The 27,056-nt window shown below is 47.0% G+C and overlaps 1 protein-coding gene across 1 annotated transcript in view; it reads right to left on the reverse strand.

Annotated features, from left to right (window-relative positions):
• Window positions 1–1,813: 1,813 nt before the first annotated feature.
• EHD3 (EH domain containing 3) overlaps window positions 1,814–27,056 on the reverse strand; it is a 28,847-nt gene continuing 3,604 nt past the window's right edge. Inside the window, exons 2-6 of the mRNA XM_063152613.1 lie at window positions 24,165–24,341; window positions 19,351–19,448; window positions 6,294–6,706; window positions 5,138–5,302; window positions 1,814–3,830 (exon numbers count right to left, since the gene is read on the reverse strand). Of these exons, the coding sequence (XP_063008683.1) occupies window positions 3,303–3,830; window positions 5,138–5,302; window positions 6,294–6,706; window positions 19,351–19,448; window positions 24,165–24,341 (1,381 nt within the window). The 3' untranslated portion in view covers window positions 1,814–3,302. The remainder of the gene's footprint in view (window positions 3,831–5,137; window positions 5,303–6,293; window positions 6,707–19,350; window positions 19,449–24,164; window positions 24,342–27,056) is intronic.

Consider the following 27,056-nt stretch of genomic DNA (forward strand, 5'->3'; position numbering starts at 1 on the left):
TTCAAATAAATGGGTGTATAGCACTGTTGATATAATCTGCCTGTCATGTTCCACGGTAGAGAGAATTTCATTTTCAAAAAACTCATATATTAGCTCACAAAGCTTGTAGGTACAGATGTTTCTGCTCTAGATCCTTCCCACAGAGAAGACCAAATGCAGTTCCTACTTAGAGGGGTAAAAAAAGAAAAGGCCTTTTTGTTCTTCTGACCTTGTGAAAGCTCTTCTGTGTGAGGATGGGTAGAGAAGGGCATGAGAGGATCAGAGAAGTGAGTGGCATTGGTATGTTCACATGATGAAATCCCCCACCCACAGACAGCAAATGAATCGGTTCCTCTGTGTAACCTCCTGGGGAAATCTTGTTAGGTAATTGAGAAGCGCTCTGGGAAAAAGGAAGCCCTGTTGGACACAGTAACTGCCTTGGAGTGTGGCTCTGTGAGCTGGCAGGAAGGTGCACTGCCTGGAGGCCTGGTGGGCTTGGGAAATCACATCCTTCCACAGATGGGGGAAACAATGCAGGTGCCTGGGATTGCCCAGGGAGTCCTGACTCGGAAGGGGGTGTGTGCATTTACAGCTGCTGCCTGAGAAGGGGATGGATAAATACACACACCTTCTCATGGCCATAGTGGAGAGACAGGATGCATTTCCAAATGGAGAACAGGGTGCGTAAGGTTTGATGTGGCTCTTTGGTGTTTTAGTGGGATTCTTTTTGTTTGAGGTTGTTTTATTTTAAATTTCCTGAAGAGCCTAGCAAAAGTGAAATGTGATGAAGTTATCTGACTGAAGAGGACTGTTCATAACCTGCCTCTCTGGGCACACAGCCGCCCTGCAGCTGCCCTGTTCCCTCTGTAGCAGGGTCCCTGGTGCAATCCTATTAAGTAACAGTGTTCCTGAGTGCAGTGCTGGCGCTTTTTCCTCTCTACAGTGCCAGGTGGTTCCTGAGGGGTGTTGCAATCAAACCCCTCTGCACCTGACCTGTGTGGGCAGAGCTCTCTGTGCCACTCCCTGCCCTGCTGGCCCCTCTGGGTGAATCCTGCAGGAACATCCTGGAGAGGCTGGCACAGGGATGAGAGGAGCAGGCAGGAGCATGGAATGTCCTGTGATGGCAGTTAAACTGGGGCTTACTGGGTAGCTGAGCTGGCATGACACAGTTTGCTGGCTTTTTCCTCAATTTGCATTTATTGCTTTTGCTCCCCACCCTATGATTTCCTCTCACCCCTCTCTCATCCTGTACAGATGCTAAATGGAAACTCTGCCAACTCCTACAGCTCAAACCCTCTCTCCAGATGCTTTCCCAGGACTATCCTAAGTGATCTCCCTGTCTTACTGCCTCTCACTGTCCCAGTCTGGGGATAACTATTGCTGTCATGAACATCTACAGAAAAGAAAGAAAAAAAGAAAAAATAGAATTAGTCAGTAAGATTTAAGACTAAGGTTTTTTGCATCCATTCAGATCTTGATAAATTCATACCATTCTCATCTGTGACTGGCAGGAAGGAACTCTTTCAATATATTCCTTTTTCTACTGAAGTGTGGTGGTTACTTCTCCCCTATATTGAACAGGGTGGATCACAGGTACAATTCCTGTTGCTTTGGCAAGAATGGAGGTTGTGATTAGACTGCCAAGAGACAAAGATGTTGCAGATGTCACCCAGTCATTGAGCAGTGCACACCCGAGTCCAGCTGGGCTGATCTGTGCATGCACTTTTGGGAATGTGCATAAGCATAATCTCCTCCCTTTGCTGCACTTACAAATAAGCTTTTTTTTTCCTTTTCAGCTGCATTTCATTTCACTGTAAAAAGAAGCAGACAGATCTGGCCTTTCTTTTTTAATAATGTCTTAGGACCAGGGTACAAAAAAGGTTAATGCATTAATTTTTAAGACAAGTGATAAATGTACTGCAATAAGCACATCCTACATACACAGAATATATTTCTCTATATAATATGAACACAAGAGATATAAAATAAGTTATACTTATCTTGGTTTTTTCATCACAGTAGGAGCTCAGCTTATATAAAGTGACAACAGGATCGGAACAACACGCTGCTCCAAAGCAACAACAAAAACCAGAATAGTGCGCGCGCACGTGTGTGTTGAGGCAGTGAAACAGAAAATGGAGGCAATTCTGCTAAAATCAGGTCTTGGAAACAAAAATTTCATAGAGCATGAAAGAAGTGGGGAAGGTCTCTTGGCTCAGGGTAGAAGTTCTGGAGGGGATTAAGTGTAAGTGTGTGGTGAGCAGTGTGTGAAGGCTGACACCTTGGCTGGGTTTGTGGAGGCACAGAGCAGAGCAAGCTCTGCCAGTGCCCCTGTGTGTTCTGCCCCTGTGGTGGATCCAGTGTGGGTTTGTGTCTGTGCAGCGAGGATGGGGCTCGTGGCTGTCACTGTGCACCATGAGAGCAAACACGAATCACTTCACAGGGATCACAGACACCAGCACTGGCCAAAGAGCAAACTGGACCCACTGGCTGTGCCATGCTGGGTGAGCCTGGAAGCAGTGCTCCTCCCTTCCACCCACCTCATGTCCACCTCTAGGGCCCTCTCCCTTGCTCCCCTTGGAGTGTGGCTCTCTTGGCTGGGCCTGCAGAACAAATCTCCCCTGGGGACTGAATGGGAGGTGGTGGTGACTGGGAACTCTGAGTGCCTGCCCCACAGTGAACAACGAGGAACTCCAGCTGCCCAGTTCAGAGCTCTTTCAGATTTTATTGATGTATTTTTCTATAAGGACAGGGGAAGAACGTTTGTAAAACTTGCATCTTAACGGTGAATCAAGGTTCCTAAAGTTCTTAACTCTGGGGTTTAGTATCTAGTATTTTAGTGTGGGCTTATGTTAATTAGGAAATGCTCTTTATTTTGGCCAATAGCTTGAAGACCTTGTGGTTTCTCTTAGTCTCCTGAATTTTGCAAGACCCATTAAAAGGCAGAAGGTGCAGCCAAAGCTCAGGAGTGATACTGGCAGTTAGCAGATTTCTATTAGTGCCTATTCCACTCTCCAAAAATGCAGTCCTGTTCAGGTTTTCTTCTACTCTCGCTTAACAGAGTCTCCTACTTTGCAACATCCTTCCTTTACCTTCATATTTACAGACTACACATTAGAAAGCAGGGACAGTACACTGGAAGAGTTAATTGCATATCATGAAGGATTGGACTTTTTTGTTCTGCTTTAGATTTTGTTCTTCATACAGCAAAGTAGGTACAAATCCAAACGTGATCTCACATCTAAAGGTATAATTTAAGTAAACATGTTGTTCTAGATCTTTCATTTTCCCCTTCCCTTCCCCTCTCCCCTGTAACTTTTCTTTCACTCCGTTATTTTCCTCTTGGACGGAGGGAGGAGATGGGAAGGGAGCTCATTTGGCAGCTCGTGACCCTCCAACTTGACTTTAATGAGATGATTCGCCAAGGCAAACTCCTCATCATCCAGCATGCCATCTTTGTCGATGTCAGCCAGTTTCCAGATCTTGCCCAGCACGGTGTTGGGCAGCTTGGACCTTACCATCTCCTTCTTGGCGTTGGCACCAGTTATTTTGCCGTCGACGGGCGAGAGCGTGTAGAAGATCTCGTCGTACATGGGCTTGTCCCTGGCCACCACCCACTCGGCGTCGTCGATGCCCTCGCCGGCGCCCTCGCCGTAGCCGTGGCCGAAGGGGCCGTGCAGGGTGCCCTCGAAGGCTCCTCCCTTCACCATCTGCGTCGGCCGCTGGGACTCCTCCTGGCGCACCAGCACCATCAGCTGCGCGATGTCGTTGGCCAGCATGTCTTCCACCGTCTCCAGCAGCTTGCTCTTCAGCGGCTGGAACTTGCTAAAATCCTGCGCTTGCAGCTGATCCTTAAAAATGGGACAGCACGGCGAGAGGTGAGCGACATGGAGGAGTAATGGTGTGCAGGGGGTGCCTGTCTGCTGCTGCAGAGGAGTGGGGAATTTGGCATTCCTTCCTCTGACAGCCCTGCTTTCAGCATGGCGTGGGGTCTCCCTGGCTGGCCTTGCTCTCGCTTTAATCCTCCTCTAAGTGCTACAGAAAATGACCACACAGTTCAAGGCAAACTGGTTGTGTGCTCTTGCTACCTCCCCCAGCCAGTGCTCTGCGTTCCCTCTCCTTCTGTGCTCTGGGAAGGAGATGCCACCTGGCAAAAGACCACTGTACTCATCGCCATGCAGTGCATCTTTCAGATGCCATCAGTGGTGAGCATGTCTTTACAGCATGGCTCAGATTCTGTAATTTCACAGCTAAGCAAAAGGGCTTTGAGTAGGGCCTGCAGAGAACTCTCTCCTAGCTGCAGAAAGACCTACAGCTTTATCTTTCACCCTCTGCTCATTAAATCCACACTATTCACTCCAACTGGATTCATACAGTTTGGGGTTTTTTAACACACATTTTAACAAGCAGTGAAGGACATCTATTGGCTACACCCCACAGATCTCATTCCCAACAATTAAAGGAGAATATTTTTTCAAAAACAGGCAAATGCTGTTTTCCATAGGTAACTAATAGCAACCTCAAGAGCTGGAACTCATATCAGGTTTTTGCTTGGACTGAAGCTACACAGCAATGCAGCAGTGTCCAGCATTGCTTGAATGTACAATACAAGGCTCTGATCCAAGGGCCTTTGAAGTTTTTGACTTGTGTGAACCCTGGGCCAGTTCCATGGTCTGCAGAACAAAAAGCCTGCTTCTCTGCTTAAAATAGAAAAGGGGCTTAAAGTTTTTACACCTTCCTTTCTCTCCTTCTAGAAACAAAGAGTTAAGTAGAAGACAAATATAGCTCTTGAGGAATGTGCCATATGTAGCCCTTTCAGGACACAGCTTTCCTTTTGTTATAAATTGCTTAAGCCTGAAAAATCTGCAAATGGAACCTGGAATTAAAAATAAAGAAAAACAGAAGAAATCATTTGCTGCAAAGTGCTATTCAGGCAAAGATACCAGAAATGAAAGTGAAGTGGTAATGCCTCACATGAGCTCTATGTGTAAGAAGTGCTCATGCCCAAATATAGCCTGCAGATATTTTAAGGCACATTTCAACATTAGAGCAGCTTTTCCCACAGGTGGCAACAATCAATGTCTGCATGGCTCTGTTGTATCCCTGCAGTTACTCCAATGCTCTTTCCCTGGATGTTTGCCAGAATTCCAATGCTTACCTGCATCTTCCTCAGGTTAGGGAAGTCTCCTGGTGAGATCTGATGCTCCCGTTCAATGCGGGCATAAATATCTCCCAAGTTGTTAACAAGCTCCTTCTTTTTATTGTCTTTGCCAAACATTGAGGGCATTTCCTTCTTTAGGGAACTGATGATGTAGGCATGGACCTGAAGGGAATTAAATTATATGGAATGAAGGCAAATGTTGAATAGCACATCAGAAAATTCCTCTCAGCAGAGAATCTGTGCTCAGGACTTGCCTCCATCTTGTCCCATCCCGAAGAGCAAGCTCAGCTCCTCAGCCTGCCTAGACCTATGGATTGTTATTCCAGTGCTCAATGCTCAGCTGTGTGCTCTGTCTGTGCTGAGTCAAGGCAAAAACAAGTGTAGTCCTGAGCATACGGACAGTGACATTCATATGCACCTTCTGGAGGGAGTGGTGTTTTTTTTCTTCCACTGGGCATGGCCTTTGAGGGAACAGTCCCTTCCCAGTCCAAACACACAGGTTCAGTGTTTTAGTATGAATACCAGTCCTTAACTTATGCAACATTGTGGCTTTTTTTCCCAATGGTGAACCAAGCATTTTTTCTTGAAATGAAGACCCTTGCACTGAAAGCTTTTGAGGGATCTTTTGATCTCTTTCCTCAATTGATGTGGGTTTTTTCGTGTATTTTAAGGGCTTCTTTCAGTTCATTTCAAATACTCAGGGATACTACAGGCTTATTTATCATTTCTGTGTCTCCACCTCAAATGTGGTGGAGATGTGCATCCATCTTAGTCAGGTATCTCTCTTGGCTAAGAAAGTTTTAAGTAAAAAACCTAGAGCTTATCAATTCCCTTGGTGTATGATTCTGATATACTGAATTGGTTGGTCCTAATTCTCAATTTGCTACCACAGAGCAACTGCTTTCCAGATCCCTTCAAGTGCTACCTGGTTTATCTGTAGTTACCTTCCTTACTATGGACCCCCATGACTGACACACCAAACCAAGGAGTTTTCTTCCCATACTGGCATAGGGCTGAGCCTGAGTTAAATGGGATGGAAAAAGAGTAGGATCCACCAGCTCTGCAAGCTGAACTGGCCAGAACCACTTCTCCATGGGCTGCCTGCTGCAGACAGCCCACACCGAGCGCTCGGGGCTTCCATGTGCACACCTACCTTGGCCAGGCGCGCTCGCTTGATGAGATCATTGAGCTTCCTGAGGGCAGCGTTGCGGGGCAGGCTCTGGATGTCCCTGAACAGGTCCTGCTCCTCCGCCTCAAACAGCTTGCGGTTGTCGGGGATGAGCAGGGGGTGGGACCAGAAGGAGCCGATGTAGACTCGGATGACCTCGGGAGTGTTGACGATCTTCCCCAGGGACCACATGAGGGCACCGTACACCCGCATCAGCTGCTGAGTCTCTATCTGGTCGGCCTTGTTGAGTACAACTCTCATCTTGTCCTCGTGGTTCTTCAGGGCCTTGATGACCTCAGAGAATTCATCAGAGATGTCCAGCTTGTGAGCATCAAAGAGGAGAATGATGCGGTCAACCCGCTCCGCGAACCACTCCAGTACAGCAGCGAAGTCATAACCTGCAGGGGGGGCAGGAAGAGCAGAGATGCGGCAAATGTGGGAGTTGAGAGCCTTCCTGCACCTAACTGAGGGTAAGCTTGCAAGGAAGTGGCTTTCCCAGTAGAGCAGGTAGCTTGGTAAGGAGATGAGGCACTGTCCATACATTTAAGGACAGGTCTTGTCCTCTCCACATTAAGAGATCACTCAAAGAAGTCTTGAACTTGTGCTCCAGATGTTCGTTCAAATGCACATCAAGGAGCAACTGCTGTATTCAAACTCACTGCAGAAGTCTTGTATGTGGCACAAGAGAGGTTTAATTTGTGAATGACTGGCCATCAGCACAGCCTACATGGAAAGCTGGGTCATTGCAATACTTGCAGCCAGACTGGTTTGAGATGCCTATCTCCACTGCTTAATAAATCTCAGGTCTTGTTGTGCAAGACTAACTTTATCCCATCCAATTCAGAACCCAGCATGCAAATAACCTTCCCTAGCAGAGTAACCATCCTGTCATACCTGCTGCATGTGCACAAAGCCAAATGATTTGTGCTCACTTAGCCAAGAGCCTGACACTCAGCAGAGACAGGCACAGGCCAGGAACACTGGGTTCAAATTTCACGTGCCTCAGGACTAAACATAATGGATTCAGTGTCAGACCGGGTCCACCTCTAAGCATGATAAATAGTGTGTGGAGAAGTCCCTAAAACAATAGTAATGACAGAAACAAAATTACATTTTTTCCTAGCTCTGTGGTGGTTTTTATTGTGCTTTAAAGTCTTGGTGAGAGACTGGTTGGTTCTGTCCCCCTGCTCTGTCAGGCTCTCCTATGCTGTGCAATATTTGGGGTTATCTGAGTCACCAGAGTGCTGCACTTTGTTAAGGGAAATCAGGACAGGGCAAATGCTATTTGCATTCAAATCCTTTAATACACTATTTTAATCTTGGCTTTCATGAATAAATACATGATAATTAGTTTGGTGCTTTTTCCTCCTGCTCCCCTTACTTTTTCTTCCTTTTTTCCTTCTGTCCCCTCTAAAACCTAGAGGGCAACCAGTGCATCCCAATGATTAGACTGGAACTACAGAGGGGAGGATAGCTGAGCTCTGATCTTGCTTTTTCATCCTTTTTCTTCCATATGACTAAGCAAACTGGAGTGAAATCCTGCCTCTCATGTCATGAGTACAGCCTGTGTGAACCGTCTCTTCAGCTGAATAAATTTGTATTAACTTTTTGCCACTGAGAACTTGCACACAACTTCAAAGTCTTATTGCTGGGCAGTGTTACAGTTTGCTGCTGACAGGAAAAGGGGGTGGCAGAGTGTGGGCATGTGAGGTGTGTGTGAGGTGTGGACACTGTCCTGCTCTCTTCCATGGGATCTACAGAGATCTCATATGAAAGATCTTTGTCCCACCAGTGTCCTTCTGCTCATTGGGACACAGTGTCTCCTCTCACAACAGCAATGCTGGGCCCTGGCTCTTTGCTCAGCTATGTTTGATACTGAGAACTTCAGGGAATTCAGAATCAGTGGCAGCTTTGACAAAGACCTGCTGAGCATTCAATATATTGCATGTATTACATTGATATATTATACTGATAGCTGCCTATCTTGCTCAGTCCATGTGTCTGACCTCAAACACAGTCCCAAGTCAGTTTTTTGAAACTGAAATAAACTTGATCCTGCTCGCTTTCAGATGTTAACAGCCTTTTTTAACCTTAGGTGCTAACCTCAGCTTTTTACCCTCAGCTGCTCTGGCTGCAGGGAGCTCTGCTCCACTGCCCCAATGGTGCAAAGATCAGGGTGCTGACTCCCTCCTAACCTGTGCTGGGGCACTGGCAGCAGGACAAAGTCGATGCTGATAGCTCACTTCACTCAGCCAGGCTGTCAGCTGTCCCTCTGCAGGCTGATCAAAGGCTGTGCAAACAGGGACCTCCCATGCGCCCTCAAACCTTGCTAAACAGAGATATACAGACTTCATGTGCACTTCTGCCAGGGCTGGAAGTCATCTGGCATGGCAGGACAGTTTGTTCTTCATACACAGAGCTACACAGCTTGCTTTTTCATCATGGGAGCAGTGAGTCAGGGTGACTTTATTTGGAGATGTTTGTGCATTTAACCTTGTAAAATCTCATGGACTGGGATGTTTTCTTGTCAAGCTGCCACAGGTTTGAATTGTACCATAGCTGCTTCGTCCAGTCCTTTTCTTGGGAGAATCAGATGGAAAACAGTCATGGTCTCTAGGCTACCTTGTAATGCTACAGTGATGTCCTGTCACAGATCATGTGGATGGTTTCCCTCTGACAGCAGAGGAGCAGTCACTGTTAGACTCTCTGTTGTGTTAACAGGGGCTGGGATGAGTTAGGGAAAGTGTCTGCACCTGACACTCAGTCCGCCTTGCAGGGATTTAGTAAAAGTGGGAACTGATTATTTAAAAGGGAGGTACAGAAAAAATGTGTAATTGTAGTTTTGGTATTAACTGAGTACTTGGGAGACTGACCTTAGCCTGGGTCTCAAGGTTTGTCCAAAAGTATCTTTAGGTGCTTAGCTCTCATGATTTTTATCCTCTATCAAGCCTGCATCCACAGTGGTACTTAAAAGGTATCTATTTACTGAGCCTCTCTTTCCCTATTAACAAAAATAAATGTTGCTCTACCCAGCAAGAAAAGGAAATTAATATCTGCTCAGACCCTCTGCATATTCCCAGCTGCTACAGTAACATACAATGAGTCCTGAATGTCCCTGTGGGCTTCATTAAATGAGCAGATTGATTAGCAGACCTTCTTTCCTAGCCTCTTTGCTGGCTCAGAGATATTCTCTGGACAGCTGTCCTGCATATCTCCATTAAAGAGAGAACAAAGCCCTGGAGAGCAACACTTGCTGTTGGCTGCTCTGAGACATCCCCATGGATGTGGTTTACATCCCATGCTGGGACAAAAGCCCATTCCAAACCCTCCCCTTGTGTGTCCCTCTGGCTCTGGGGAGCCTCTCCTGTTGGTGCCCAGCTGAGCAAGAAACAAGTCTGGTGTGTACAGTGCTACTGATCACAGCTGCATTCCTCTGTATGGGGGCACCTGGCAGGAAAAACCAGGTGTAAGTGTAAGGGAAAGAGGGAAAACTATTTTGAGTGCTGTAAAATTCCTTAACAAACAGCATGATGTGGGACAGAGCTCTGTTTACAGCTATCTACTCAGAGTCCCTGACTGTGGTGGTGTTTTCATACACAGTGCCCAGAGAATTGCTACAGATGTGATTCATGGGGTTGATTTGTAGTCTTGCTTTTAGTGTATAATAGATTGTTACCAAAGCATTTGGATAGCAGGATGACAGTGTAAATGGCTAAGGACAAGCTATTAATAAAGGTGTTTCAAAAGAAGGTCTTAGATTAATATTTTAACATTTAGTTTGGAGCTTTCATTTTTGGAAGGCTTTTCAATGCCACAGAGAACTCAGGGCATTTTGCCTGGCTCTAGCCAGAGCTGGAGGTGTTCAAAACCTGAAAACATGAGGCTCATTCTGTAACTAAACTTAAGCATTATAGCCTCACTTTGGATTCCTCCCTCCTGCCCCTTTTTCATTCCACAGATGCACTGGGCCTGCCTCTTTCTTCTGGCAAGAACTACTCTTCATCTGCAGTCAAATTAGGAGTTTTCCTGGTGTTCCTTGCTCATTCCACTGCAAATGTATTATGTCTCCCTGTGTTGTAGGGTGTTGCTAAGGCCTCTCACAAAGCAGGCAGGCACTGTCTCAGCTCTGGCAGTGTTTCAGGGGTGGGTGATGCTGTCCATGGAACTCAGCAGGGTTTATTGTGAACTTACAGGGTGGCTGTGAAGCCATCTGCTTGCCAAAGCTGCATTAATGCAAAACCATTATTACAGGGATGTTCAGACAGAACTGTAAAGGGAAGAATTTGCTGTTCAGTAATTCCTGTCTGTTGTGCTTGCATCCCTGTTGAAAATATGCTGCATATTTAAATATTCTCTAACATCACTGCTGCAGCTTCTTTCACAACCTCCAGATAAGGTGAACGTGAAGAGAAAATGAATCCAAATCACACAGCAGTAGGAGGACAGGATGAACATGATAACAATTTTATTCCATCAGATTTTTTTTTCATGGGACAGGTTTCCTTCTGACAGCATGAAAAGGACTCAACAGACTTAACACAAAGCTGACAAGTCAGCAGGACTGTCGGTGGGTTCAGCCTGCAGAGAAAATTACATTCTTGCAGACACCTTGCCACCTAGACTCCATAAGGCAGGCTGGCCTGATGAACTCCTGCCTGTGCAGCACTGGCATACCTGGCACCATGCATTTCCCCAGGAGCTGGCAGCATTGTGCAATTACATCCTGTCAAGTCAGATCAGGCATGATACAGTCTTTATGCTGACTGTGAGGAGATGGATGATACCTGACCCAGCACAAAATCTGCCTGGCTATAAGATTCTAAAGCCAATTTGAACCAGCAAGGAGTGGGCATGCATTTCTCACCACTAGTTGTTGGTTTAGGTTTGTTTAGTTTGTGGTGGTTTTTTTTTTTTGTGTTTTTCTGGTTTTTTTTTTTTACTGGTAGGAAGCAAACAGGTGATTTCCTGTCTTGTGGAACCAGAGCCACAGGTCCTGTGGTAGTGGAGTTCAGGTGGGGCTGAATGGAAACAGTGAGATCAAGAAGTGCTGAAAACCCCAAAGCTGCTGCTCTGCACCAGATATTTCACAGCTTGCTGTTATTACTGCTGTAAACTGTGCTGCTGCTGCTGCTTTTAGCAATTACTTCTTTCCTGCTGAATTTTAGTCACTGGGAGCTTCATTCTCATCTTTCTAAAGCTGGTGTTATCTAGAGATGAAAGATTTACCAGAGAGTTTTATGGCAGTGTCCCTATTTGTCAAGTGGGGGACTGGCTCTGATTGTCTGAGGACAACATCCCAAGGTGACACTGAACACTGACTGCCTAGGGAGGGAACAGCTCTGGGGAGATGAAATGAAATTAAATGAATGCTGGTTCCAGGGAGCTTATGACTTAGATTTTTGTAATTGAGTAATAGAGCTTTGAGGCTCAGTCTAACTGGTCAAGTCCTCCCTGAGAGCCCTTCAGAGGCCAGGGAAGACAACTTGTGTCATTGCAAAGCAAGCAGGCAGCCCACACTGGAGGGGGACAATGTGCCAGGAGGGGCAGGTGTTACCCAAATGTGACAGATGGCTGTGAGCAAGGAGAAGGAAGGTCACACGATGGTCACAGGAAGAAGATGAGGGGAGGGAGGGAGGGGGAAGTTACAGATCCCTCTGAGGACACACAAAGTGGGAGTGGGAAGCTGGGTTGGGTGGCAGCTGTGGTGTCCTAGAGAGAAGGGTGCTGGGTAAGAGATTCAGAGAGGAAACAGCTGGGACTGGGTGGAAGAGCAGTGATTTGAGCAAGTTTCTATCAAGGTGAGGAGCTGGGGGTGCCAGCAAGGAGAGGACAGAAGGGATGATGAAAAGCAAGGGATGGGTACTGGATACACCTCACTGCAGCTCACCCGAAAACACCTCTGTAAAAAGCTGCCATGCTCCTCTCTGGAAGTGGCTGCCTCCCAAGGGAATATAAAGAGATTCCTGTAGTGCACATCTGTGGGTGTGTTGGGAAGTACACAGAAGGCCTTTGGGATGAAAAGATTTCTTTGAATGTCACATGCCCTAATTTTTAGACAGGCCCCAGCTTGCCAATCACTTCTGCCTGTGCCTATACTCAAAGAAATAATCTGTCCTGGAGCTGCTGATTCAGAGCACTGGGAGCTCCACATTTCCTCCTCTTCTGTACCAAGAACTAATGGAAACATTAAATACCTTTTGGAGGCTTTAAGGTTTCCAAAGCAAAGGAAAAGGACTCAAAGCACAGCAGGTCTCTGTTCTCAGCTAGCAACAATGCTAACTAACATTAATATAACCAGTACCTGGAGTGCCAGACTGTGTGGCTTTTTGCTTTCATGTTGTTTACTGCAAGGACTTCAGGGTGGGGAAGAGCCTGATGAGGCTCTGGCTTTATGTCACTGGAAAGTCAATGAAACCTCACTAGGCACATTCAAACCAGGTGGAGGAAAGCTCAGGAGAGCATTTCCAGAGCTCCTGTTTAGCTCGTGTGTACACACAGCCAGAACTTGTCCCATCCTCAAGTTTTTATCTTTGCCACTTGTGACAGATGGGCCTGAGCATTACCTGGTACTTGGGCCAAATCTAAAAACTAAATTCTACAACAGCTTCTGGACAGGTTTTGAGACCTCAGAAGGCACCTGAATACAGGCCAAGTTTTCCAAAGAACTCAGTACATAACAGCATTGATGTGTAACTGGGATTCCAATGAACTTTTTTTTTTACTATAGCATCCAAACACAAACTGAATTCTCCTGTATTCATACTTCAAATTTCAGGAGCAATCATGTTTGAAAAGCTGCCCTGAAATGGCCACCAGATACTGACAGCTCCCAGGGACCCAGGAAACACATTCCTTCTGCATTGTTACTCAGGATGCTGAAAGAATGCATGATGGGCATAAATAATGCAAATTGATGAGATGCTGATGGCATGACCATCTTCCCTCTATGCAATAGATACTTGGAATATTTCTGGAGTGCACAGTGCACAACAAATGGACAAGCTGCACAGCTGTTCTAAAACTCAGACTTGTTTAGTAACACAAATGAAATGCTTGCTGTATGTTAATAGGAATAGAAAAAAGCACAGCCCTTTCCATATGTGCAGCCATTTAATCTTGTTCTTTGGTGCTGCTTTTTTTTGCTCTTCCAGTTCTGCAACTGCAAAATATATCAGTATTTCCAACTCTAATAATGGAGACAGTCCCTCTCCCCCCTAGTACCCAACAAAATATTGGTTTGACTTTCTCAAACCCCAAATATAATCTTGACCTTCTCTTTGCATACCGCTTTCAGGTCAGAAGAGTTAGGCTCATGGCTTCATATATTTCTAGAAATAAAAATGAGAACTGTGCAGATTTTCTGCTCATTTTTGTGTTGTTTTTTAAGAGGAAGTGCAGAGCAGTGTGCCTGTAAGAGCTGAGCATTTCAGTGGAACAGCATGTGTTAAGTGAGACTGTGATAAAATCAGGCAGGTTGGCAGAGCAGCTGTAATGGAGGTGAACTGGAAAGTCAAAACCAAGCAGTGCACTTTCACCCTCCCAGGCAGACTGAAATACAGAATATAAGCAAACATCACCAGTGGGGAGTATTATAGCAAATATTTGAAATGCCTCCCCTTTGGAGGCTTCCAGGGTGGATGCCTTTAGTTTGTATCATGCTGTTGCTAGCACACGTGACAAAACTCCTCAGAAAAAATATTTTTTTGTTGCCATTGTACCCTAAACAGCCTTGCATGAAGTGGGAGAACATCAATTCCCTTGGTGTTTGCCTTTCCCTTCCAAGCATGGCTGTTTGAGACAGAGCCAGGCTGAGAGCTCTGCACTGCCCAACACTGTTGCTATTGGCATTTTTCTTCTTGCTGTCAGGCTGGTGAGTGATTAAGTGTCCCTGGTGCTGAAGCTGCTGGCCATTTGGGAATTTTGCTTTCCCAGGAGAAGGGTGAGGCTGGTGGCTGGGGTTTTTTCCCTTGGTTATGAAGCCAGCAGGATGGAACTGAGTGGAAGGCTGGGAAAATACTGGAATAGTGTATACTGGAAAGCAAGCCAATGAGGAATGACACTGCCAGTCCTCACCTCCTGCCTAGGAGCTTGTGGTCACTGCTAACCCAGGAAAGGGAGAAGGCAGCACACAGAGAGGGAGCATGAAGTGATCAGGATATATCCAGGAAGTGCTACCCCAAAAGAGGGACCAAACTCAGCTTGGCAGACATCAGCTCAGCTCAGGGCAGATGTGGGCTGAGACAGATGGGCAGCAGAGCGTGCAGGGCTCAGCCCCCAGGGATGGCTCTGCCACTGAAGCACACGAGTTCTTGTTGCCAGGTGGCTCCATTAGCAGGGCAGACTCACAGGGTGATGAATTATGAGGAAGTCCTCACTCCTGTCCTGGCTCTGCATGACCTGATCTGTGGTCTTCCCCTCTGTCCTCATTTATTTCAGTCATCCCCTCCTCATTTTCCCTCCCAGCAGGCTGGCCTGAGCTCATTATGTGACACCAGAACAGTGCTTTGCAAGTGGATGGCATTTGTATCATTATCAAATTGTCAAAGCAGACAAGACTGTGCTGCTTTGGTTCAAACACCTCCCCCATGGGCAGTTCTGCAGCCTCATGCTCCCCTAGAAACAAATAACAAAAATTACACAGAGCAAGGAGCAAGGCAATGCAATCATTAGTTCTTTAAATGTGGACACAGATTCATGCCCCAGACTGTAAAAAAGATCAGAAGAGAAAGGGCTGCCTTCCAGGCAAGGATGATACAGAAGCAGTGAAGGACAGGATGCTTTGGGCCAGGACATCCTGGAAATGTCAGCCCATAAGGCCTGTAAATGACACCTGTGCATCCCAGGGAGTCTGGCTACCACACCTGAGACACTGTGGGTGCCCACCACAAGGCAGTGCATGAGTCAGGAGCTCAGGAGGCCAAATCAGTGCAGCAGCTCCTGGGCTACACATTTTATGAGGGTCTGAGAGGAGCAGCAGCAGCTGTGTCAGTGCTGGGGATGTCAGTGCATGTCAGAGGGATGTGCACTTCAGCTCTGACAGACTCATCACCCTCAAGTGCTGATAGGCCTAAACCTGCAGCTCTGCTACTGGGAAACTCCCTGGGCTCTCTGTGGGGAAGGGGCTCTTTATGGCCATGCAGTCCTGGGGGAGAGCCAGGGCAGAGCTTTGTTTGCTGGGATTATGCAGCATTCCTTGCAGCAAAGCTCTGCTGCTGGCACCAACACCAGCACCCTGTGCCTGTGCACACCCTGGCTCATCTGTCACCTTTAACATGCGGTGAATTTAATTCAGGGTTGAGTTCAGACAAGTGAAATGCTTCCAAACCTGGACTTGGCCCCTGAATCAGTCCTTTAAACCCTGTTCCCTTGCTCCTGCTCTTTGAAACATGGATGCAGTGACAGGAACAGCTACTGCTTTGAAATTCAGGGCTATAAGGTGGCTCTCATGGATTGCTAAACTCTGACAGCCTGGTATTCTGCTAAGCTGACACTGTATGGATTAACTAATGCTCCTGACGTCTAATGGGGAGAGAGATGGACTTGTCATGTTCCCACTGAGAGGAATTTCCTATTTTTAGAAATGCTGCTGGTTCTCATGGGATGGGCAGGCTGGGAAAGCCTGTCTCATCTTTTACATCTTTACTTTCCCCCTCAAATTTATGACAGAATGCTGCTTCACTATCTGCTCTCTTCCCTGACACTGCACCCCAGGTACCCCAGTCTGAGGGTCTCAGAACCTACAGTGGGGGTAAAAAAGCATTCCTGCTCCAAGCGGTCAGGAAACTTCAAAGTCTCTTGGAAAACCTCTGTGAGACTCCCTCAGGTATTGCTTCATTCCCAAGTGAAATCTGAGCAGGCTGGGAAGGTATAGAAGGAGCAGAATTTTGTTGTGTCAACATTTTTAGCCCTGTCTTGTTTTCTGCCTAGCCCATGTTACTGCTCTGTCTGCCTCCAAAACCAGCTTGCTCATGAGGTCAGCTTGGCTTGTTAGCTTGGTGGCAAAGGTGTCAGCCTCACCACTTTTTCCTGTTCCTCTTCCATGGGAGCTGGGAGGTGGCTCCTCCCTTTCCAACACCTCGAGATAAGCTCAAGCCAATGCCTGGCAGCAGCCCTTCCTAAACACAGGCAGCTCAGCACTCTTTTGGCTCTTCCTGCTCCCTGGAGACAGAAATTGCTGGAGTTTCCCAGCCTCAACAAAGCCATACTGACCTAGACCAGGTGAAGATCTTGTCCTGCATCTATTGCAAGGTCATCTGACCTGGCCCACATGAGCACTTCCATCTGTCCCAGATGTAAATGGTGACAAAGCAAGGTCCCACCTACACTGTACTTTTAACTGTTGTGATTAGATCAGTGACAGCCCCCTGAGAGACAGCAGAGCAAATTCCTGGGCTGGCAGGATGATCAGGAGATGGCTGATCCATCTGGGGTTGCTTCCTGGCTGAAGGGCTGAATGACCCTGACACACTGTAGTCACAGGGCCAATGTGCCAATTTTCTGCCTTAAGTGCACTGAATTGCACTGGGGGCAGAGAAGCTGGCCAGGAAGAACCTGCTCCACACGCTGGGACAGGCCTCCAGTTCTGCAAACATGTACAGCATGCAGAAATGTACAGAACTGGGACTCCCCTTTAGCCTCCTCAGCTCTTTCCAAATGTTTGCAGAGGCATTACTGCCTTGGGTTAAAGTACACCAGTGACTTTTGTAACAGTGCACAGCTGTGTTACAAGCATGTTCTGCCACTGCTGCCAGTTATTACAGTAGCTGCAAAGCACAGAATTGTTCAGGTTAGAAAAGATCTTCAGGATCATTGAATCCAACTGTAAACCTAGCACTGGCCTCAACCCATAGATCTGTCCCAAGCATTTAGATCCCTCTACAGATTCCTGTTCCTACCTCCAGCACACCAACACTGCAGCCAGAATGCTGGAATCTTCACACTGGCTGAGGGGCTCTCACTTCTCTTAATTTAATATCTTAATATTGATTAAGATATTAAACATGACTGGCCCCAGTGTGAGCCCTGGGCAACACCACCTGTGACTGGCTCCCAGCTGGATTTAACTCTTTTCATCTATTAAAGTTCAGGCAGGCAATATCCTCAGCCTTCCCCCATCCAGGAATTTGGTCACCTTATCACATCAGGCTGGTCAAGCAGGACATGCCTTTGATAAGCTTGTGTTGCCTGGCCTGATCCATGATGATGATCAGTTCCATGAGCTTTGCCAGCCCCAAGGTCACACTGACAGGATCCAGAATGGGACACCAAGACCCACTGGAAAGCTGACAGGGAAATTTTTGCAGAAGGAGCAGCAAGTAGTGCCAGTGTATTCTGCAGGACGGTATTTTTAGTTCTGTAAACAGCTGAAATGTAGGAAAATCTTGCAATACATGTTGGCATTTGAATTAGTGAGGAAATTTGGAAAAGGGGCTTGAAATGGGTCCTTTTTGACTCACCTATACCTTCTTTTTAGTTTTTTTTTAATAGTAAAAATACTTCCTCCTAAGCAAGTTTCTTTCACTGTGATAATTCCACAGGAGGATTGGTTGCTTTCAGTGGCATTTTTTGACTGGAAAATGTCTACACCACATAATACAATTTTTTTAAATACTTTCTGTTGAGGGGAGGAATGCTTGCACAGCATATTTTTCAACTTTCTCATGAAGGCTGGCACACCTTGGAATTTCTGATCCCCTAGCAGTGCAGAGGCCCACACTGAAAAAGGTTAATGTGAGGGGATTTTTGTGAACTGTAGCTGTGTTTTATTGACACTTCCTTGCTAGTTAAGGTTCCTGTGGTGGAAAATCCCAGCAAAACAAACAGACCTGGCTTTGTGCAGGGTGGCTGCTTGATTAAAAGAAAAAAGGAAGTTTCCAAGGAAAATTTCAATGCAAAAGTGTAATAGAACTTGGAAAGTCATGAGTAATCTGAAATCTTATGGGGCAGAACATGGAAATATGGGAAAGGCCTCAGCACTTTGGGGTGGAGCCTGTGCTGCTGAAACTCAGCTGCGCACTGTTAATGGGCAGTGTGCATGAGAACTGAGCTCAAACCTGAATGCTGAGATTACTGCTCTTGGCTTTCTTCCAGTGAAATGGTGCATAGCTCCCAGCTTTATCTAAGGAACCTTCCAGAAATGCAAGCTAGGCCACCATCACCTCACAGAGACAGAAGGTGACCACAGAGGTTTAAAGATGTTGCTGTGGGTGAGTCTGAGTGAGCTCAGAAGCTCACTGAGAGACTTTGTGCTATTCATCAGCTCCAGCTACAAGGGTCTGTGGTGACAGGACAAGGAGGAATGGCTTTAAATTGGAAAAGGGTAGGCTTTTATTGGATATTGAGGAGAAATTCTTCACTGTGAGGGTGCTGAGGCACTGGCACAGCTTGTCCCAAGAAGCTGTGGATGCCCCATCCCTGGAAGGGTTCAAGGCCAGGTTGGACAAGGCTTTGAGCAACCTGGTCTAGTGGAAGGTGTGGCACACCTTCTATGGCAGGGGTTGGAACTAGAGGATCTTTAATGTCCCTTCAAACCCAAATTACTCTAGGATTTTATGATTTAGTGTCCACAGGCTTTCCAGATTCCCTACTGCAATGCAGAACTTGAGTGCCAATGGTTCTTTAAACCAAATCCAGTCTTGCACTAGGATTTAGGGAGCCTGGGCAGTGCAAGAAACCAGGCAGATTACAATGGGGGCCTTGGCCATGGATCATCAGTGGCTTACTGATGATCCATTACTCATCTCAGGCCACTGAGAGCAACTGGTTCTGCAAAGCAGAGAGGGATCACTTGACTCTGATAGAAATCTCTCCTGTGGGTAATACTGGACTGTGACACTGCTGAGCTTGTCAGCAGCCTGCCCTGAAAACATCTAAATTCTCTGCAGGACATTAGCCATGTCCCTTTGGTCTCCATGTGCAAAGAAATGCTGTAGCTCTGAGAGGCTCCCACCACTGCTTTTATCCTAGTTTGAAGTGAAAATCATATACAGTTCCTTTGGTTTTCATTACTGTCATTTAGAAGAGAACTGAACTTGGGACTTACCTCTGCTAATTCTCTGCTTTTCTCCAGAAAGGATTCCTGGAGTATCAATGACACTGATGCTCTCTAATACAGGGTTAGGTAGCTGGGCACAGACAAACCTGTGTGGAAAATAAATGTGTTTAAAAACATTAAAAATGCAAAACACAGTCATGATGTGCTGCACATCACAGGCAGCATAGGACAAGTCAGACTCTGATTTCTCAGGTCTTCAGCTGGAGCTTGGAGCTACTGTTACTTAGAGAAATGAGAAAGAAACTAGAACTAAACACTTTTCTCTGTTTTGCTGCCTCTGGAACATGGGTCTCAGTCATGACCTATGACAGGTTGTTTTATATAGGCCCCCAAGTTGTGAATTATGAAAATATTTGGGTTTTGGTTTATGTGCTGTTTAGATTTTAACAAGAAATGGCATTTGTTTTTCTTTGCTTGAGCATTCCCCTGAAGACTTCTGAACTCAAGTGAACTGAAATAACTTGCTTTAAAAAAAAATCAGCAATTCTGTAGGACTTCTGTTCTCTTTCAAATCTGTCTTTAAAAGACAAAATGTGCTATTATTGCAGCATGGAAGTAGTAAAGCACAGGCAGCATGAGATCTCAAGAGGTTGCTGAGTCTATCCTCTTGCCTCAAGGCAGGATCAGTCAGGTTATTTGTCTAAAGTGTTCTTCAAATCCATAACAATGCAGACTCACCAACATTTGCTGTGAGTCTACTCCATTACTTAATAACCTTTACAGTAAATCCTCTTTTTTAATGTCTAATCTAAATTTCATATGCTATAATGCTCCTCAGTCAAAAACACAATTGATGTGGAAAATGACTTATTTTTCCCCTCTTGTCACAATGCACACCATTGCCATCCTGCTCCCCTCAGTCTTTCCTCTACAGAAATCAATTTGAAGGTTATTTATTTCTTTTTCCTGTCTCTTCTAGTTCTCTCTAGCTGCCTTTCCAGCTCATTTCTAAATCCCTGAAGACCCTTGCAGCTTCCTTTGGGTCCTCTCAAGCTGCTCCACATATTTCTTCTCCAGGCAGGATGCCACAAGCTGACATTCTCCAGCCATGGCTCACCCTGCTGGTGCTGAGCACAGAGCATGGATTGCTCCTTATCTCTTAGACTTGACAGTCTGTTTATACATCTCACTGACATGTTTGCTTTTTTAACAGCACTATGACACTGTTAGCTCACATTCACTCTGTAATTCACTGCTCCCCCCTCTGCAGCTCCATTTCTGTGTAATTGCTCTTTAGCTGGGGTTGTTCCCCATCCTGTGTCTATGCAAATAAGAAGAGTCACTTGTGCTTTGTGGGCTGCAGCTCATCTATTTCAGTTGCTAGTAACAGCAAAGGACACTAAAAGCCTATCTGCTTCCTGGTAGCATTTCATGGACAGCCTTTTTGGGATGGCATTCCAGGCAGCTCTGACTCTGTGTGTGTGTACATATGCATATTAATAGGGTGGTGTGACATCCAGGCACAAAAACCACGGTGCTGTGGGAGGAGGCAGAACCACAGAGGGTGGGGGCTGCTGCAAGGACCCTCAGTGCAGACAGGGCAGATGCAGCCCTGCACTGCTCTCTCTGATGAGTGTCTGGCTCTGCAGGAGCCCCTGCACCTCTCAATTCCTCCAGACTATGCCACAATTGTTCCACTTGTCTGACCCCAAGAAGATTCTGATCAGAGTGACTCCTCATGGGTTAAAGAGTGTCTCCTCCCCTAAGCTGTCAGCTATTTCAGACCACATGTTACAGCTTCCCACATCTCCAGCTTGGCAGGTGGCAACAGGGAGCATTTCTGAATGTGTAATAACTCTTATCAAAGAGGGGGGGACTGGCTTGATTATCCTGTTGAGTGCCAGGCACAGCAGCAGAGAACAAAAGGCTCAGGAGGTCACGTTATTCCCTTGTCCTGCCAATCCAGGTTTGCTCCTCCAGGTTTGCTCCTCACGGTTACAGCCCTGAGTCCTCCTGGTGCTGTAACATTAAATGGGGCAGGGGGATTTTCCACCAGTTTCTCTAGGAAAAGTTCTCCCCAGGAGATTTCAGATATAAGGTCAGAGGCCAGCATGAGTGAGTGCATTCTGGCTCTTTTGGCAGAATTAAGGCTGCTGCCCTCCTGTTGTCCCAGCAGAACTGCAGGACCTCAGGGAGCTCGACCTAATTCTGTTTGGGGCCATATGAAGGGAAGAGTGCTGTGCCAAAGCAGAGTTTCACCACCTCTACAGGCAGAGCAGAGCACAGGGCTGAAGGAACAACATGTTATCTACCCCTGCAGCTGTTCACAACACAAAATCAGGACTGACTCCACCTTAGCTTCCCAAAACAGACTTTGGGGCTGGGGGAATTCTTGCAACCTAGTCAATGTGATAGGAAAGTAATGGGTGAGATTCCTGAATTTGCTCCAGGCCCTTGGTGCCAAACAAATCTTCCTGATAACAAGGTGCAACTTTTCATCTCTCTGGAATCTTCCCAGAGGTGGGGGTTGGCCAGCAGAGCTGGAGAAAGGAAAACAAACCCTTCTCTCAATGCCCAGGAACAACCTGGGGCAAGAAGAGCAGACAAGAGACAGGATTGTGCAGACCTGCTATCCTCATGTCAGCCCTGGGCAACCCTATGTCCCAGGTATTGGCATCTCCTGGGAGTGAGGGGAGGGAGGATACAGGCTCTGAGCAGCACAACTTGCTTGTCTCCCTGCCAAATCCTGACTGTTCCAGTCTTCCCTTGCTTCCTGGAAAGCAGCAGATGCCAGTCCCTGCTGGGGAGGGAGTCCCAGCTAAGGGTGGATGCTCACTCCTGCAGCAGCAGGCTCTGCACCCCACGGGACGCAGGGCTGTGGCTGCCACCTCTCAGCCAAGGCCTGTGTGAGTGCCACTGCCTTGTGCTGCTCTGCTCATTCCCACTGATGCTCACAGTCAAGGGTTACCTTTAACCATCCCTGGGCAAAGCAGCCTTCCCCATGGCCAGTCTTATCTCAGCTTGGAGGTGTGGCCCCTGCAGATTAGCTCCCTTCTGCAAATTTCTTGCTCACAGCCTCCTAGCTGAGGTCAGGGCCTAGGCATATGTACAGCAGCAGTGAGGTATGTGCAAGGCAGAGACAGCTCTGCTGGTCCCTAGCACAGAGGCCAGGCCCTCTGGAGAACTGTGGGTGGCTTGATCTGGTCCAGTGGGTGCACCAGGACTTACATCTGCTAAATTTCTGCCCCTCTGAGTCAACCCTTGCATGTGTTTCATTTCCTAATTAGCAGGGCATTGGCATCTGCATTTTGAGCATGTGATGCTCACACAGCTGAGCCAGTCCCCCTTAGCATGTCCCCTGTGTCAGTTTAGAAATCATTGCCCCTCTTTTTTCATGTCAGCAAGAGAAAGATGTCATTAGCTGCTGTGGTGCTGTGGCTGCTGCCTGCATTGCTGGAAGGACTGCACTTAGGCTGCTGCTGTGTCCCTCTGCCCTGCTGCCTGCTCAGGCACAGGCTGGACTCCTTCCTCAGGAGAGGGAAAAGTAAAGGAGCATAACAAGAGCACAGCATGATACAGGGAACTGGGTTAATGCATGCAGAGATCCCTTGCTGCATCAGGAGCAAATTGCATTCAGGACACATCCATCAGGCTAGTTCAGAAGTGTTGGCTTTTTTGCCCCCCATGCCTGGCCTAATGTTCCTTCTCTGTAGAGAACTGTCTGCCAGCTGTGGCTGCTCTTGGCTATCAGCTGAGCTGCTCTGAATTATGTCCTCTTTATCCACAATCTCTGCACTCCAGGTAAGAGCACTGTTATTGTCTTAGGGGAAATGACTGTTCTGCCCTGATGTAGGGAGTGGGCAGTCACCTGACCTAACTGTTGGTCAGGTGCAGGTGTTCTGAGCCTTACAAAACAACAAAAACTTCTCAGTCTCTCTGGTGCAGGACCATGTTGGTGTATCTGAATGATGCTCCTGTGCAGTGATCAGATACTGCTTCCTGTCACCCTGAGGTTTCCCACCCAGCAGTGACTCCAGCCAGGTCCCTCTCCTGCCAGCAAGTTTCTCCCCATGCTTCTCTGCAGGGTTTCCCTGCCTTGCTGCAGCCTACACCAGCACTCCTGTGGTCAGAGCTGGTAGATGCTGCACCCTCTGGACAGTCCTTCTCCAAGCCTGGGAGACTGAACAGGAGCCAGAGCCCAGCCCAGCTTTCCTGGCTGTTTGGCTGAGCAGCTGCCATGTTTCCAGTGTCTCCCAGTGTCAGGGGAAGGCGAGGATGATGGGTGTAGTCAGTTTGTTGCCTTCTGCAGCTTGAGCACAGTTTGTGCTCATCTAGGATATGGGTGTGTGCTGCTGGCTTCCTGTGAGGCCTACATCCAAAACCTCCCTATGCTTGGGCTGGGTCTAGGGGATGGAAAGGTTAAATTCCTCATGTCACAGAGGCACTGTCCAAACACCCTGCTACTCTGTTTTACAGGAAACACATTAGAGTGGCCATCAATTTGCACCTGGTTGTATGTGTAAGGCATGGGAATGGAGAGAGCCTAGCTTGGATTACAAATGGAAAAAGCTAGAAATACTGAAGTAGGGGATTAAGATATTTACCTCTAGTATCTTGTAGGATAAGCTTAGGCCGTGATGTCATTTTTGTTTTGTTTGTTCAAGTAAAATGAAGGTTTGTCACACTTGAATTTATCAGCCCTTCAGCAACTGACTTATGTGCATCTGGTAGGACTGGGCTGGCCTTGCATCAGCCATGTGGATGGGAGGAGGAGAAGTGCCTTATCCCTTTACATTGCTGGCTGTGCTGCTCATTAGCTCCTAACTTTACTCTGCAGAACAAGAGAGTTCTTGAGTACTGACCTGTTCAAAAAGGCATTGCCAAAGGCGTTGAGTTTCCTGAAGGGTTTTTTGGGATCCACCACCAACGCGTTCCCAGGAACGATTCCTTCCACATCTCCTTGCATAACTGCTATAAAGGAGTCAGTTGTAGGCTCTGGTCCAATCCTCATCCCTGGGAAATCCTGCTCCAGCAGGTACCTGGAAGTGAAAAAACAGGGTGTGGGCATGAGCCATGAGCTGCTAAGTCCTAAACGAGTTGTACTGAAGATTGCAGAGCAATTATGAAGCCCAAGAGCATGGATCCTTCCGAGACTATTTTTAGCACTGTCACTCAATTGTTTGATAAATGTCTTGGTGGCTTTTCTACTTAGGATCTCAACACTGAAAGCTCATTTAAGGTGGATTAAGAAATTAAGATGATTATAGCTGCTGGGAAGAGATTCTCATCATGTTGCATCATTTTGTGTACTTCAATCCACAAGCCATTTGGAGCAGACTTAGCAGAGCAAAGTAAAACCAGCAGTTCACTGCAATCACAGAGTTAATCCTACTGCACACTGCTGTTAAACCACCACACTCCTGAAACCCCACTGGCTCTTGGTGCCAGTATCAATTACTTGGCTTCAGCAGACTCAAACAACTGATGTGATTAGCCACAATTAGTCCAAATCAGTTGCTTAAATGCCAACTTCCCCTGCACTTGACTGAAGTCTCAGTCTCTGTGTGCTTCTGAAATGCAGCCACAGGCCTGCACTACAAACTGCTCAAGCATATTCAGCACCACACACCTCGGTGGAGGAGTAAATTCCAAGCTGTATATAAAGCTGGATAGCACACTAAGCACAGCATCCCTTATTATTAACTCCTGAAGGTAGTTTGGCAAATTTCAGGGAAAGACTGTCACCCATGGGGTTGTAGGGCTTTGAACAGGACCCTGGCACCAGATCCCAACTGAGCCTGCCAAATTCAGGGTGGGACAATGGTGTGTGCATGGGACAGCTCCCTTTGGCTCACCAAGGTGCCAAATGCCATCACTGAGGCCAGGCCAGTGTCTGTGTGTGTGTGTAGAAAACCACCTGCTGATGCTGTGCTGAAAACTGAGACCATTATGTGCATGTGGCTTGCAGAAGGGAGCTAGAACTGGTCTAGCCCTCAGTATGGGATGGTGTCAGAAGTGACAAGGAATAAGCTCTGGCTAGTTACATGAAGTAAATGGCTACCAGACTATGGAAGTTAGCATAATAATGTGTTGCCTGTTGCCAGAGGGTAGCTGGCACTCCCTCTTCCATTGCTTTGACCTAATCCCCAGTGGGTAGGTAGATTATTTCAGGATTGCCATGATGATAAAAGCAGATTGTGGGGATGTGGAAAAGGAAATAGGAGAAGGACTGGAAATTTTTTTCATGATTGAGACTGATATGTCTAAGCACCAGAATTGGTTCACTCAGGTGAGTCTTAGTGAGGGAAGTCCCTGTGTGAGGGACTATAAGACCCTCAATTCCCTGGAAAGCTCTTTACACTATTTGCTAGGTTAGAAGCCACTTGGTCAGACTTTGGAAACTAAGCTTGTGCCTCCCGGATGGACACTGCTGTCAAGCCAGTGGCTTCATACAGATGGAAATTCACTGAATCCATAGAAATAAATCTTTGATTCTCCCCATGCAAATACTAGAGAGAAAACAAATGGGCAGCATTAACAGCTGCCAAATATAACAGGTGAAGGGCTTTTGAGAAAGGCCCCTTACTCCTGATGTCAGGTTGCAGCCTTGCTGTAACAGCCGCCTTTTTTCTTTTTTAGAGGCTTGAAATGCATGTGGAATATGACAGCTTTTGAGCAGAAGTGAGAATTAGTTGAGGGGGGAGTTGTTTGTTATTTACAGACAAAGCTTCCCAGAAAAACTAACCAAAAGTCCTGTGTGGAATAACAACTCCTCCAGACAGACTGTTTGAAAGAATTTTATCACAGCTCCACTCAGCTAATGTTTCAAAGCATTTCTGTATTTATTTCTTGTAAAAAAACACAAAACAAAAAAATCCCAACAAAAGCACAAAAGAAGCAGCCACACACCAATGTGACTGACTTATGTGCAACAAGTGGTAGGAAACCAGAGAGATGAGGATTTGTACTGCCCACCATCCCAGCATCTATTTTAAGTGAGGCCCCTCTGGGAGATGTGGGTACATTGTGCAGCAGGGTGTCAGCAGCATAAGAATCTCATTGTGCAGAGGACAAACACAAGGGGTTGTATTGACCCTGCCTGATGGGGGGAAGGCACTTGTGCTCAGCAGTGACACAGCCTGCCCTGGCTACCAGAGGCAGGACAGAGAACACATGCAGTTGTCACATTTGTGGGGATTTCTGGGAGAGAAGAGCAAACAACAGCTGTGGAAAACACCAACCACCAGCAAGCAATCTCCTCTGCCAGCGCTGCCCGCCTTAAACTGAGCTCTGAACACCTTCAAAGCCTGGGGGAGTGACTCCCAGCCAGGTTAGGGAAGTTGTGGAGTAGGAGAATAGGTTTTTATGACCAATCTGCTTTTTAGAGCAGTGTCTGGAGCCGATGTGTGGCTGCAAGCGTCATGCTGTTTGCCTGTTCCTGGGAAGGGGCAGGGCAGGAAAGCTGCGTTAGCCCAGCCCAGCTTGGGATCTCCTTTCCCAGGTGGATTTGGAGATGGTGAGGAAGGAGAGGCCGGGCTGGCCGGGCAGGAGCGCTGCAGGATGTGGGGGAAGGGGCTGTGATGAGTCACGCAGGAGCCCTGCAGGATGCCGCGAGTGTAGCAGCAGAGGTGATGCTGAGCGGAACGGGAAGGAGGGCAGAGCAGAAATGGTGACAACAAACTGCCCCGTGCAGGCACGGATGGAAGGCTCAGGGCTGCACGGGGAGGTCACACCAGAGCTCTGTGTGCAGCCTG

Source organism: Melospiza melodia, chromosome 3 (assembly GCF_035770615.1).
Source record: "Melospiza melodia melodia isolate bMelMel2 chromosome 3, bMelMel2.pri, whole genome shotgun sequence".
NCBI lineage: Eukaryota > Metazoa > Chordata > Aves > Passeriformes > Passerellidae > Melospiza > Melospiza melodia.